Raw genomic sequence first — 14,221 nt, 5'->3', positions numbered from 1 at the left:
TAAACACAATCATTCTGTAAGTGGTACAGAGTGTACATAATTAATTAATAGTAATCAATGATTAAACTCATAATAGGTTCACTGCAAGCATACAATGAAGAGGATATGTATGTATAGTAATACAGTTATCTATTAACTATGCAATAAAAATATAAATAATAATCCAAAAACTAGTTCAGAAAGTTTCAATTTTCCCAATACCCATCCCATAATAACAACTCCTACTAGTCGCGTAACTAGAAAGATATAAATATGCCAATCAGGAGGTGAATTATTTTATTCCCTTTAAAATGTAAAAGTGTGATATATTTGTTCACTTTGAAAAAAAAATAGGCTAAACTAGAAAATTGTTTCTTATTAAAGCACTTTTTTTCATTGCCTCCAAGTAAAAAGAGTTTTTATGTATGTAAATAATTTATGAATCTTGTTTTTGTCTTAACAGCTAACTTGATTTTTTTAATATTTACTAGTCTCTAACTGAGAAAAACAAATATTTCTACCTATATGTATATGACATTAGTAACCATTGGTTTATTGATTCAGTCATTCAGTTAGCTACAATGTAGGAGTAGGCACATATGTGCAACGGTCCAACTCGCCATGTCTCATTAGCGCAACAAGATAAACACCAAATTTATAGAAGTATTTACTTCGATGGTATTAATATATAAAAGAAAGATTGCATATAAGGATATAGTACAGGAAGAAAACATTAGTTGGTCGAAAGAAAGATATGAAGTGATTTTAATCTCATAGTTTAAGGGAAGACAGAGTGTATACACCTACGTTATTGTTATCGATTCTGAACCATGTCACACACAGTCTCCAACCATTTGGTTACGATAGTCACGCGAACACCAACCAAGTAGTCTGCATCTACCAACATGGCTAAGACTAGAAGTGAATTCAAGCACTGATGCCAAGTTTTGATTTGGCCGCTAATAGCTTCCTCTCAAGCATCTTCAACACTAGTCAGCATGGTGCGTCGTGGTAATTGGTGTTCAGGCATACGTAACACGTGACCCAACCATCTCAGTCGATGAAGATTCACAACCTTATCAACTGATCTACCATCATTCCCTAATACCCTACGTCTAACCTCACTATTAAATACCCGGTGATCCCAGATGACAGCAATATTTCCAAGACATCTGTGATCAAATACTAGTAACTTACGAGTATCTTCTACTCCTAATGGCCACGTTTCGTAGCCATACCACTTTTCTACTGCAAACTCATAGAATTTTGTATTGTACAAAGTGAAACATATTATCCACTTGCTCGTTACGCAATTATTGTACTAGATTCTTTTCAAAAATTTTCATTAGAAATCATTATATCGTTACTGTTAACCATGAAATATATAACTGCGAAGTGTATCTGGATTTTGCCGACAAACATAGATAGAAACAAGTTTTTCTAAGTTATAATTTCTATTTTTTGTTTTGTATTGGAAAATCATGAATTAGTTAAAGAATGAATAGAATTTCAAAAAATGCTGAAATATATATATGTGTCACATTATCTATATCCATATTTTCTCCCAACATCTACACTGAGACAAATATGAATACCTTCATAGGCAATTTATCTAATTAAATGTGAATACAGAGGCAGTAATCAACCTTGATATACTGAATTACTAAAGTGTTGATTTGATGATCCAAATACGGATCAATTAAATACTTACAGGTTTAACATTACGTTAGACATTTATAGAAATATAGTTATATAATATATCTTTGTGGGCCAGGGTAATTTTACATTGTTTTTCAGAAGAACCAGACACCGTATATGATTTAACGCTACAATCTGAATAGTAGAGCTCAATCCTGTGGCGCAACCACACAGGTACCAAGCATCTTGGTGGACCATTCGCACCATTCATATACACATTCACATCACATCTATAGTTATTCTGATCAATAATAATGAACTATTTAGATTCATAAGTTCGGCTTAGCTGAATCTTAAATAGTATAAATTGTTATTCGCTACGTTAATGATAAGAACTCACTAATCGATGTCCTAAACCGTACATTATTATTAATCGAAGTTCAGTAATCAGTTGAGCTGTGGTAACACAATAAACTATTATAAACCTGAGTAATATATATTCAAATCCTATAGGGAGGCTAATTCCCTCAAGATTACAATTAAGCACATCTAATGGTTACTAATTGGCACAACATTTAGTTTCAGGTCTGCCTATCATTTACCTCCAACCACTTAGCCAGCAGTATAATGACAATGGCTTAAAGAAACTATATGTTAACAGAGCCTAATTAAATTCAGTCATGAACATCAACAATCAGAATATTAGGATTGGTGCTAGGTCTTAAATTTGATGATGATATCATCAATATAGTTCTAAATGTTACACAACCACAATGTCCACTGAGTTTCCTTATATTATTTCACAGGGGGTTTTGTGGATATTATAGTAATTTTAATAGTTGAGATGATGAGTCAATTGAAGCTAGACCACATTGGAAAACCTGGAACCACTGGACTACCGTTTCGTCCTATTGTAGGACCCCTCAGCAGTGCTCACCCACGATCCCACCTCTCGAGATCCCAAGCCCGGATCTGTCGGACTTGCACGCGAACGCTTAACCTCTAGACAAATGAGCCGGCTGGCACCCAACGGTGTTAATATCTAACTTCAACTAATCCACGAAATTGTGTGACACATCTAGCATTATCTTCAGTGAGTTACTATCTCACAACAGACCTGGTTGAACTCCACTGGTCACTGCTTCTCACTAGAACTCCAGGATACACCTCTTGAATCCAGTCACTAGTGAGTATATGTTGATTAATATTAGAAGGGGTTTTGTGGATATTCTAGTAATTTTAATGATCGAGATCATGAGCCAATTTTTCATACACACTGAAACGGCCATCCAGTGCTTCCAGGTTTTCCGTAATGGTCTAGCTTCAATTGACTCATCATCTCAACTGACTAATTTACATTATATTATATTTATGTTAAGAATAGGATATTTCTGAAACATTTCTATTGACATACTTTTGTAAGGTCAAATTAATTTTCTCCATTTTCCATAATGATGACACATTTATAATATGAGTTCAAGAGGTCATTTGTGACGATGAATTGTTATGATGCTATAAGGAATAAACATCTGCCTAAACTATAACATGTATTCATGGGATACACTTGAATACAACAAAGTTAATCATACATTAAATTCTTTTCCAAATAAATAATACCGTGTCAAGTAGCCTATTGAAACAATTGACCATGAATGAAACTGATTTAAACACAATCACATAAGAATGATTAAATGTATCCCATGTATCTCCTTTGTATTACTCATTATTATTCTGTTTGAAAAAAACAAAAACCAGACAATACAATTCTTATTGGGATTTGTTGAATTTTTTCAAAATATTGACAATTAGTATGGTAGAGATAAAGCACAGCTTTGTATTATAATAGAGTATAATGGAGATTGTTGAAATCAAAGCTTCATTCTATAGACTAACCTTGATTAAACCGCTAGTATGAACTTCCTTGAATAACATTCATTATGATAGGCATCTTAAGCTGTTCCATGGATTGAAACCAGGACCTTGAAGTATCACGTCGATCTCTTGAGCTTCCAACTATAAAGTTGACATTTAATGGTTTTGATGGAGTTTTGTTCTCTGAGCTGGATGATAGAAATTTGTGTTGATGATGTCGTTCAGAAGAACAATGAAAGCTTCACGACCAAACCACCAGTTCAGTGAACAAAAATCCATCAAAATCATCCACCTGAGCTATAAATCTTCTTCACCATTTAATGTTTTACACATTTATAGCTTTTAAATGACGTTAGAATTATAAATGACGCCAGTCTGTGGTAAGAAGTTCTCACATTTTTAGTATTAACGACATGGACACATAACATTATCGAATTCATTAATACATGCCTTATTTTTGGCCTTTGTAAAATATTATAATTATGGACTTATAACTGTAGAGCCTGACGATGAAGTTACTGAAAACAATTGTTCACTTAAATATTCATCAAAAGATAGATAAGGGAATTATCATTGGGAAATGATGGCTCAGCATGACTAGATAAAATGTTGAAGTTGAGATTAAATGTAATCAGGATTATCGTAGAAACAGAAATAAAACAGTTGGGGGTAGAAGACTTAAGGGGAAGATGAAAGGTGAAGCAGATAGTTGTAAAGGAAGAAGGGTATGAAAAAAAATTATAAGAGATTAAGATCATGATAGCAGAAGAGGTTGTACCAATCTCTTTTGGACACAAAATTCTGGTTTTCATAGATGCATGAATATTGCTTCGGCAATACTAAGAAGATGCTATCTTTGGATGACTTCTAGTTATCTTGTAGATGACTTTGAACGCAGAGTTTGTCTTGATTGATTGACCTGTATGTCACAATGTGTTTGATTATTGAACTTCTTATTGATCTGTTTTCTCCTCTCCTTAGTCACCCCGCATAATGTTCTTGTATTGTTTTAGATAAAGTACGCATCGAACGACATATATACCTAGCTCCACATGAGCAGGTAATTGGTAAATGCACACTGAGTTGGTCAGATAAGATAATTTATCCTTAGGATTATTGGTGAACAATGATCGTCTGAAGAATACTATTCGCAACGTTGCTGTGAAGTACGTCCTTTTTAAAGAATCAGAAATCCTCCTCTTTAGGACGTCTATCACTCTATCACCCATGAAATCGATGTCCATGTAAAGTGTTTTTCTTCAGACGAGGTTATTTGTGTTTCCGGTGATTTCGGTTTTATGTTCTCGTCAATAAATATCGAAGGATACCCATTTTTGATAAGTATTTCCTTCCAGAGGCCCAGTTCGTCATTTATAACCTCGGGACTACAAATTCTTTGTATTAGCGTAGCAAGTGATATTATTAAATTTCTCTTTCGACTATGGAAACTTGATAGTTGGCCATTCCACCCGGGTTTCTTATAGATAGATCCTCTTAGTGTTCTTTCTTGGTTTCTTGTCATTTCCATATCAAGAAAGTGAATATGTTGTTTGTTTTCACTTTCAAGTGTACAATTTATTGCTGGATGACAGTTATTAAAAGTCTTTAGAAGATTACTCAAATCATAATTGTTGTCACAAATGATTGAGATATCATCTACGTACTTTTTACACAAGTGGAATTTTTCTAGTAGTTACCATGTCTAACAGAAGTTTACTATTATTATTATCATTATTATTATCGTAATTATCATCCTGTAAAAATAGGTACAGCTTTGAAAATGAATTCGCCGAAAAGAAAACTCTTCACTGAACCAATATTTCTTACTTAATGTCTTAATCGATGTATTCCGATAACTGAATAGTGATGTTATTTACCTTGTATTCATTAAATTGTACAGGGCGTGGGAAAGAAAAGATTTTTTCAACGTAGAAAACATCTACTTTGATTCTACTAAATAAATACTTATGTAAAGATGATTTAAGACCAATATAAATTAAATTTTCAAGGCTTAATTTAAAGGACTTTATGACTTAGTATGTTATCATAACCACTACATGTAAATAAAGTTTTTATATCAGAAGGGGTTTTGTGGATATTGTAGTAATTTCAATGATTGAGATCATGAGTCAATTGAAGCTAGACCACAATGGAAAACCTGGAAGCACTGGATGGCCTTGTCGTCCTATTGTAGGACTCCTCAGCAGTGTGCATCCACGATGTCGACTCAGTGGTCTAATGGTTAGGCATTGGTGCATGAGACTGATAGATCCTGGGTTCAAATCTCATGAGGCGAGATCGTACACGCGCATTGCTGAAGAGTCTCAGAATAGGACAAAACCACCATCCAGTGCTACCAGGTTTTCCATGGTGGTCTACCTTCAATTGACTCATGATCTCAATCATTGAAAGTTTTTATAGTTGAATTCATAATTCAATTGAAGCTAGACCACCATAGAAAAACCTGGATCATATACTGGACGGAAATTTCATCAATGATCATTACTTTTGTTACAATGGGCAATCATAGATATGACTCGTCAGTATACTTGACCTTAATCCTAATTTATTCCATTATTCTAATGAACTAACTTTTATATTTAATAAATAATAAGGTCAAATTAACTGACATTTAAAGCATCATTTTCATGTTTATTCATGATTTTTGTCTTGTTTTTCGCTGTCTCTCTCTCTCAATTTTGTTATTCTATTGGTTGTCAACTAGACTAAATTATGATTGGTCAATCGAAAAGAAAAAAGTAAATAAATAATCAAACAATCGATTGTATTGACGTCATTTTGAAGACCAATCATTTCACAGAATACATGGATTGTATTTCATTGTATTATATTTTTCCTATTATTATTTAAATATGATTATTCGTGATCGTCATGTCTTGGATACTGAATCATTCCTCTGGTTCATGAATGTATTTATAATGGTACAAAAAAATTGAAAACGAAAAAAAAAATTTTCTTCTTCTATTTCCGCCTTTTAAGGCGGGTATACGGATTCCTATGTCGAATAATATAATAATAATCAATAATTATGATTATTTGGAACTATTATGGTTCTATATTCTTCAATATCATATTGATCTTAATATTATTTATATCTAAATCAAAACATGAAAAATGTTATTGTTATGTAAATGGAACTAATTCACATCCCTATCATGATCATGATGATCAGTATAATGTGAAACGATTAATTCATTGTTCTTTAATTCAATTATCATCTAATTATTCAGAAGAGTTATTATGTCAACGTATTGATCAATTTATTTGTATTGGTCCATATATATCAAATGATAGTAATATAAATTTATTAATAAATCCATGGGCATTTTCTAATTTATTTAATCATAATAATGTAGTGAATACATTACAACTTGATTTCAATATAAAGACACAACAAATTAATGCATTAACATTAGCTGGTATGAATAGTTTAAGAAATTTATTAGCTCGTACAAGTTTAACAAATTGGGATAGTTGTAGTTTTATTGGTTTAATTCATTTACATGAAATTACATTAAATTGTAAATCTATATTACCGGAATATTTAACATTTGGTTCATTTATTACTGTTATCAGATTTGTTGATTGTATAGGTGTACCATTACAATTTTATTGTATTCAATGTATACAAGATACAAATGTATATGTTATACGTATACGTCCAGGACCACCACTTAGACAATATTTAATAAAATTTACACGACTTTCATCATCATCGTCGTCATCATCATCATCAGTATCATCAGTGAATAACAAGATGAATGAAAGAAATGAGGATTTATCAATAAATCATCATTTACCACTTGATAGTTGTATTTATGGAGTATGCTCAGATGAAATGCTTTGTAGGAATAATTTACCATTGAAACAAGCACAAGCTGGAATAGGTCAACCTGAAAAACCTGTTATTGAAGTTGTATCCAATAATGAATTATTGATTTCAAATACAACTACAATGGGATTATATTATTCTGTGCAATTATCTAGTATAAAATCTGTATTGAAAACAACACCATCTATTATACAACCGATTAATACAACATCACATTATGATATTGTGATACTGACTAAATATGGTCATAGTAAATCTGATAATAGACAAAAGATTTGGATTGTTTCAGCAATTATCATACTTATCATTTTATTCATTATTACTTTAGGTATTTTAATAATTATTAATTATCAACGTAAATCAAAGCATAAGCTTAAATCTCGGTCAAACAAATCTGTACACAATCATAATAATGGTATTCATAATAAATCAAATGGTAGAACAACTCAACATGATTCACTTATTATTACAGAAGATGGGAATAGAATTGAATTGCCTGATATTGTATCATGTAAATAAATCTTGATCATTTATTACTCATCATTGAAATATTGATATGTAAGTTTCTTGACTATGAAGTGATTTTCTATCCCTATTCAAACATACATATACAAGAAAAAAAACCCCAACTAAATTACCTACTATATTTCTTATATTCTTTTCATTTAACTTAGCAACTAATCATTTCTAACTTTATTTTTTAAAAAGAGAAAAAAAGGCTTGACTCATTCTCCTATATTGTATTTGATGTCTTTCTAAGGGAATTTCTTTCATAATCACTTAATAACCTCAGAGGTGAAATGAACTATCCATCATCTATGCTTCTTAATATACATATATATAAGGTATTCCTGAAAGAAATTCTTAATCATTATTTCATCCTCAACACATCTCACCGCAAAATATGTGATAAGCTAACTTGTAATATTAGTCATTATTATTATTATTTTCTTGTAGTGGTTCGGTCTTCAAACTTTCCCACCATATAATAATATTGCCTTCCTTCTATAGTTTACATTCTACATTATTGTACATGCGAGATATTACTTTTATTTCAGACATAATGCATTTATTAAACTTTTTGTGCTTATTTTAATCAGGTACCATGGTGCCCAGTATTTTGAAATTTATATATATTTATATATATCTTTATATATTATGTATTTTTGTCCACCCCTTCGCATCCATAAAACTGGTCGATTGTAGAAAAGAAAATAATCTTGCAATATGTACATACTTATTTATCAATGATTAACTAATATGGTCTTGGTTCATTTATAAAAATTGTTCTATTTATTTATTTATTTGCAAAAAATTCTGATGATCAGATAAGCTTAATTTTAGTAATGAGTTCATTCATAGAAAGATTGGAACATTTGGAAGATCATAAATTTCCAAAGGATAAATTATCAATTTTTTCTTTCACAATTCAAATGAAAAATAAACATCGGCTTTAAGGAATTCATTTTCAATTATAAATAGAAGCAAATATGAAAAGGATTAATAACAGCTGGGAAGGATCGCCCAGGACAGGGTTAGATGTAGAACGATGATGAGCGGCCTATGCTCCTCCACGAGGAGTAACAGGCATAAGTAATTCATTAGAAATAAACATTGATACCATAAATAAAGTTTATCGAAGAAATGAACAAGCACAGGTTATTAGTCAAATTTAGAGTTTATAACTTGTTCATCGTATAATACATGTGCTAAATACGGTTTGTATTTTTGTACTAATGTGGTATGGCAACTCAAACTGAAGTATGTACGTACGAAGTTCTACGTTGTTACTGACCGCTTTTGTACTTTCTTTTACATAGATAAATACTAATACACCTGAATCCCATTCTATCTTAAATGAGAAATTTAGAAATGATTTGTATCTGTTAGGAAAGCACTTGTGATTTATCTTCAAACAGTTCAATTGTTTATCTGCAGTTATATTCTTAAATAACGTCAAAAACGTTTTATTACATACCCTACTAATGGTTTTCAGTACTCTATATAGACATCGTCCAGAATTTTATATAAATATCATAATATCCAATATTTATAAGATGTAGAACTAGTTAAGACTATCGTAACCAATGGTCGGAGACTGTGGGTGACATGGCCCTGAATCGATCACAATAACGTCGGTGTATACACTATTTGTCTTGTCTTAAACTATGAGATTAAAATCACTTTATACCTTACTTTCAAACTCTTTCTTCCTGTATTATATCCTTATATACAATCTTTCTTTTATATATTACTACCATCGAAGTAAATACTTCTATAAATTTGGTGTTCATCTTGTTGTGCTAATGAGGTATGGCGAGTTGGACTGATGCACATATGTGCCTGGTCTTACGTTATTGCCGACTGACTGACTAACTAAGATTCTTTGGGTTTTAATTTAATGAAGTTTATTTAGGGTTGGCTGATATCGATTCTGGTAAGCTGTTTACTCTCTCCCTTCCTCTTTCTTCTGGTGGTCAACTGGATTATGAAGACCTCGACATCTGAAGGAAAACACGGAATACAATGGACAGCTCAGAATCAATTAGACGATTTGGACTTCGCAGATGACCCAGTCCACCTATCGCATACACATGAACAAATGCAGATAAAGACAGTCAGTGTAGCAGCAATCTCTGCATCAGTAGGCCTCAGCATACACAAGTGGAAAACCAAGGTCCTCAAATTCAAAGCGGAGAACAGCAATCCAATCACTCTTGATGGCGAAACTCTGGAAGATGTAGAATCCTTCACATACCTGGGAAGCATCATCGATGAACAAGGAGGTTCAGATGCAGACGTAAAGGCAAGGATTGGCAAAGCAAGTGTCGCATTCCTACAGTTGAAGAACATATGGAACTCAAAACAACTTTCAATCAATATCAAAGTGAGAATCTTCAATACGAATGTCAAGGCAGTTCTACTGTATGGAGCTGCAACTTGTGGAACTACAACAACCACAATCAAGAAGATACAAGTATTTATAAATAGCTGTCTTCACAAGATACTCAACATCCAATGACCGGATACCATCAGCAACAGCCTTTTATGGGAGGGAACAAACCAGCTTCCAGATGAAGAAGAAATTGGGAAAAGATGATGGAAATGGATAGGACATACATTACGCAAATCATCAAACTGCATCACGAGACAAGCCCTAACTTGGAATCCTGAAGGGAAGCGTAAAAGAGGAAGTCCAAATAACACATTACGTCGGTTAATAGAAGCAGATATGAAAAGGACGAATAATAACTGGAAGGAGCTTGAAAGGATTGCCCAGGACAGGGTTGGATGGAGAATGCTGGTGAACGGCCTATGCTCCTTCACGAGGAGTAACAGGCGTAAGTAAGTGATATCGATTCACCATAGTTATTTAAACAGTTGTCATACTATTATCCTTTGAGACTGTTCATTTCGACTACTTAGTAATTCATATATGATTTAATAACCAGACGTCAAAAAAAATCTATAATATCAACACTCATTTGTCAATTACCGTGAAATGTACAGGAGACTTTGTTATTTTCGACTGATCTCTTCATAAACGATTGTTTAGTTAAAAGGATCTTTCTGAAGAATTGAATAGCTTGAATAAACAGTTGAACTTCCTAAAAACTGAATTCATCAGATTGATGAGTACACTTTTGCTTTAGTATGGATGACTTTTGTTACTCATTAATTTTCGTGAATGTGTCTTATTATAAACATACTACTTTCTAAATGATCTCACAGTTATATCTGAAAAAAATCCGTTCACAAATCAACTGAATTCGTTTCACTCACATTGATTATCGTGTTTCTATGGGTATAAATTTGACAGATGGTTTGTTAGTAAAAACCACCCGCTTTGGATTGGTAGATTACTTTCGAACCCGCCTAAAACCATTTGAAACTGATTAACGACTTGAGTTTTATGAACTCAGATAATTCTTTTAGCACGGTTGTAGTAATTTCTAGCAATTGGATAACAAAGATAATATTAATATAGGAAGTTGATGAAAGTGATTGAATTTTGTAATTTGGTTATTAACACCATCTCTTGAGGGTTAAGCGGTCGCTTTGAGTTTGTTAGATCATGGATGTATACTACTTAGAAGATCCATGTTAGGATGAAGCGGCTATTTAGTGCTTCCAAGTTTTTAATGCTTGTCAAACTGCAGTCGGACAGTTATGTATACTATAAAATGTTGAAAGTTATCTGTTGATAACTATAAACGATATTGATGTGTTGGTTAAACCGCTTAAGGAAATAAGTTGATGATCAGTTTATAATAGGGTTTTATCGAAACTGAATTCATTTTATTGCTTATAGAATAATGAACAAAAATTATCTATATATTTATGTATACAGTTATTGAACGAAAGATAAGGGATTAACATGCTTGCTTTTTATACATATTGGTATATGTTCGGATAACGTTACGCCAACATCCGTTCGTACAATATGATTGTAACACTAATTTTCGTACATAACGTATATCTGAATAGTTGCTAGACTGTGTTAAATAAAATGTGCATAGAATAGTTGGAAACATCTTTGGAGAATCATAACTCACTAATGTTTTGTTTCTATACCAATTTACAACATTTGTTTGCCGAAGCAATAGCAATCAAACATCTAAAACCAGATCTATGTATACAAAAATAGACAGTAATAAATCTTTCTTTACCCTGGTAACAATAACCCCCTTTTTATTCATTTATTTCTCTATTTATTTATTGCGCCATTGCTCCAACTCTTTTAAATTACATCATACATAACTGACTGATTTCAATTCATATTTTCTTCATTACCATTAATCTATTTTCATGAGTTCTAATCACTGTTTCAATGTTCCGCAACTTTCCCTCTCAAACTCTCTTTATTCGAGACAAAAATTTTATGACCTCATTAACTCTATCGGAATCTTTGCTACACCAAGATACATTTATTCATCTTTAATCACCCTCTTATGTATGTCAATATCTGTAATCATTTTGAATTTCAAGTAATTTAGGTTGTAAGGAGCTGATGAGAACCTAACGAAATAAAATGAATTCATACTATTCTGCATCAATCTTCGTTCTTGCTCTCTTTAAAATAATAAAGGGAACTATGTGTATGAAACATTTGTTAAGTTTTTGATTGAGATCATGAATCGACTGATGTTTCCATAGATATAGAGAGTTCATCATTTGCATGTGGGCTGTGATACTGCCCGGGTGCCCAGACCAAAGCAAGTGGTTATCTTAGGGGGCCACACCCCGAGCCTTTGGCCTAAAGGTCTAACCCACAAGGCAGTGGAGCATCGTAAGGAAATGCAGTCCCATGGTAGCCGGTGACCAACGATTGGTTCATACGCCATTTGTTCCCTCAGGATACTGGAGCCCATGTGCACCATTGGTTTGGGATCCGGTTAAAGCGCCGGACATTCACTTCGCTTTTCATCCTCTCATTTTCGTAAACAACAGTAGTGCCACGAGAAGGCAATGAGTAGCACTTCCCTGACAGAGGCTGTATACGCGTGGCCGTGTGAGAGTATTTCGAGAGGGAGAGCGGACTCTCCCCAATCTCGACCGTACCAGGGCATTCGGGGGCCATATATTGGCGCTCTTTCGTTCCAATATTTATGTGTTCAAATAAATAAAATAAATAAATATCGACTGATGTTAGACCACCATTACTATATGCTCACTAGTGACTAGCTTCGTGAGGAAATTCTCGAAATTCTAGTAAGAAGCCGTGACCAGTGAATCTACAACATTTGCCAATAGAAATATCCGAATACAAAGTAACTGAATTTTTATCAATTATCCCTTTAACTTGAAATAACAAGATGAGATATCGTTTTTATTTTACACATTTCATTGTTTTGTTTTCTTTCAATAAGCATACTTTCATTCCAACAGTAGACTTAGCATTTCTAATCACTTGAATTTTATATTCCTAAAACAAATTAGTCTGAATACGAGAAATGTGTACTGTTCATTAATTTTCTTTACGTCTGTCACTAATTACTCATTTGCAGTTAGTTGATTTCACACACACACACACATACACACAAATTTAGGCACATAACAATTAAATAAGTATGCATATGTTTTATCTAACTTGTCAACAATAAATTGTTCACATCCTCTGTGTTTTTACACTTTTTGTTTTCATATCGACGGGTAGACATAAGATAAATTAAAAAGGAATACAACTAATTCTTTCATTACTTACCTACGTACTTAGTTACTTACGCCTGTAACCCTTTATGGAGAAGGATAGGCCTCCCACCAGCATTCTCCATCGAAATAATTGATCTACATGTAATTAATTATTTGTTTAAAAAGAAAGATTTTAAATCACGTGAGATTCCTCGTTGATCTACAATGACAGTGTCATAAACGGATAGTTAGAAAGTGAAGAGTATTTAAAGAATTTTCTGACGGATAATGTTTTCTCACCTAAATACTTTAGTAAAATTAATTGTTGTTGTAGTTCAACAAGAAAGTTAATTAATAATGATAAATTATGGAAGGTATTTCATTCTAAATTAATAAAACACAAGTCATTTGATAAAAACAGACTTAATAATCAGAGTCATGGTGAATATCCATTTCCTTATCTTATGGATCAAATTTAGAGAAGTCAACATTGTTTAAATAAACGAAACTATTCAATCTTTTCTTTTACTAAAGATTAGAACTCATAATTTTTTAGAACCATTATCCTCATCATCATCATCCTCCTCCATTGATTAACCAATATATTTTCATTTCTCTGATTACTTACTTACTTACTCGACTTACGCCTGTTACTCACAATAGCGTATAGGCCATCAACCAGCATTCTCAAACACACTCTGTCTCACTCTGCCTTCCTTTCTACTTCTATACAATTCTTGTTCATTC

General features: G+C 32.6%; 1 protein-coding gene across 1 annotated transcript; it reads left to right on the top strand.

The window, feature by feature from the left end:
* Positions 1 to 6,282: 6,282 nt before the first annotated feature.
* MS3_00002380 (uncharacterized protein) lies at positions 6,283 to 7,861 on the top strand (the record flags this gene model as incomplete). Its single annotated transcript, XM_035732460.2, has 1 exon — positions 6,283 to 7,861. The coding sequence occupies exon 1, from the start codon at positions 6,539 to 6,541 to the stop codon at positions 7,859 to 7,861; it is 1,323 nt and encodes a 440-aa protein (XP_035587476.1). The 5' UTR covers positions 6,283 to 6,538.
* Positions 7,862 to 14,221: the final 6,360 nt, after the last annotated feature.

The sequence above is a fragment of the Schistosoma haematobium genome, chromosome 1, assembly GCF_000699445.3.
Source record: "Schistosoma haematobium chromosome 1, whole genome shotgun sequence".
In the NCBI taxonomy this organism is placed as follows: Eukaryota; Metazoa; Platyhelminthes; class Trematoda; order Strigeidida; family Schistosomatidae; genus Schistosoma; species Schistosoma haematobium.
This window is presented reverse-complemented; position numbering and strand designations above follow the sequence as displayed.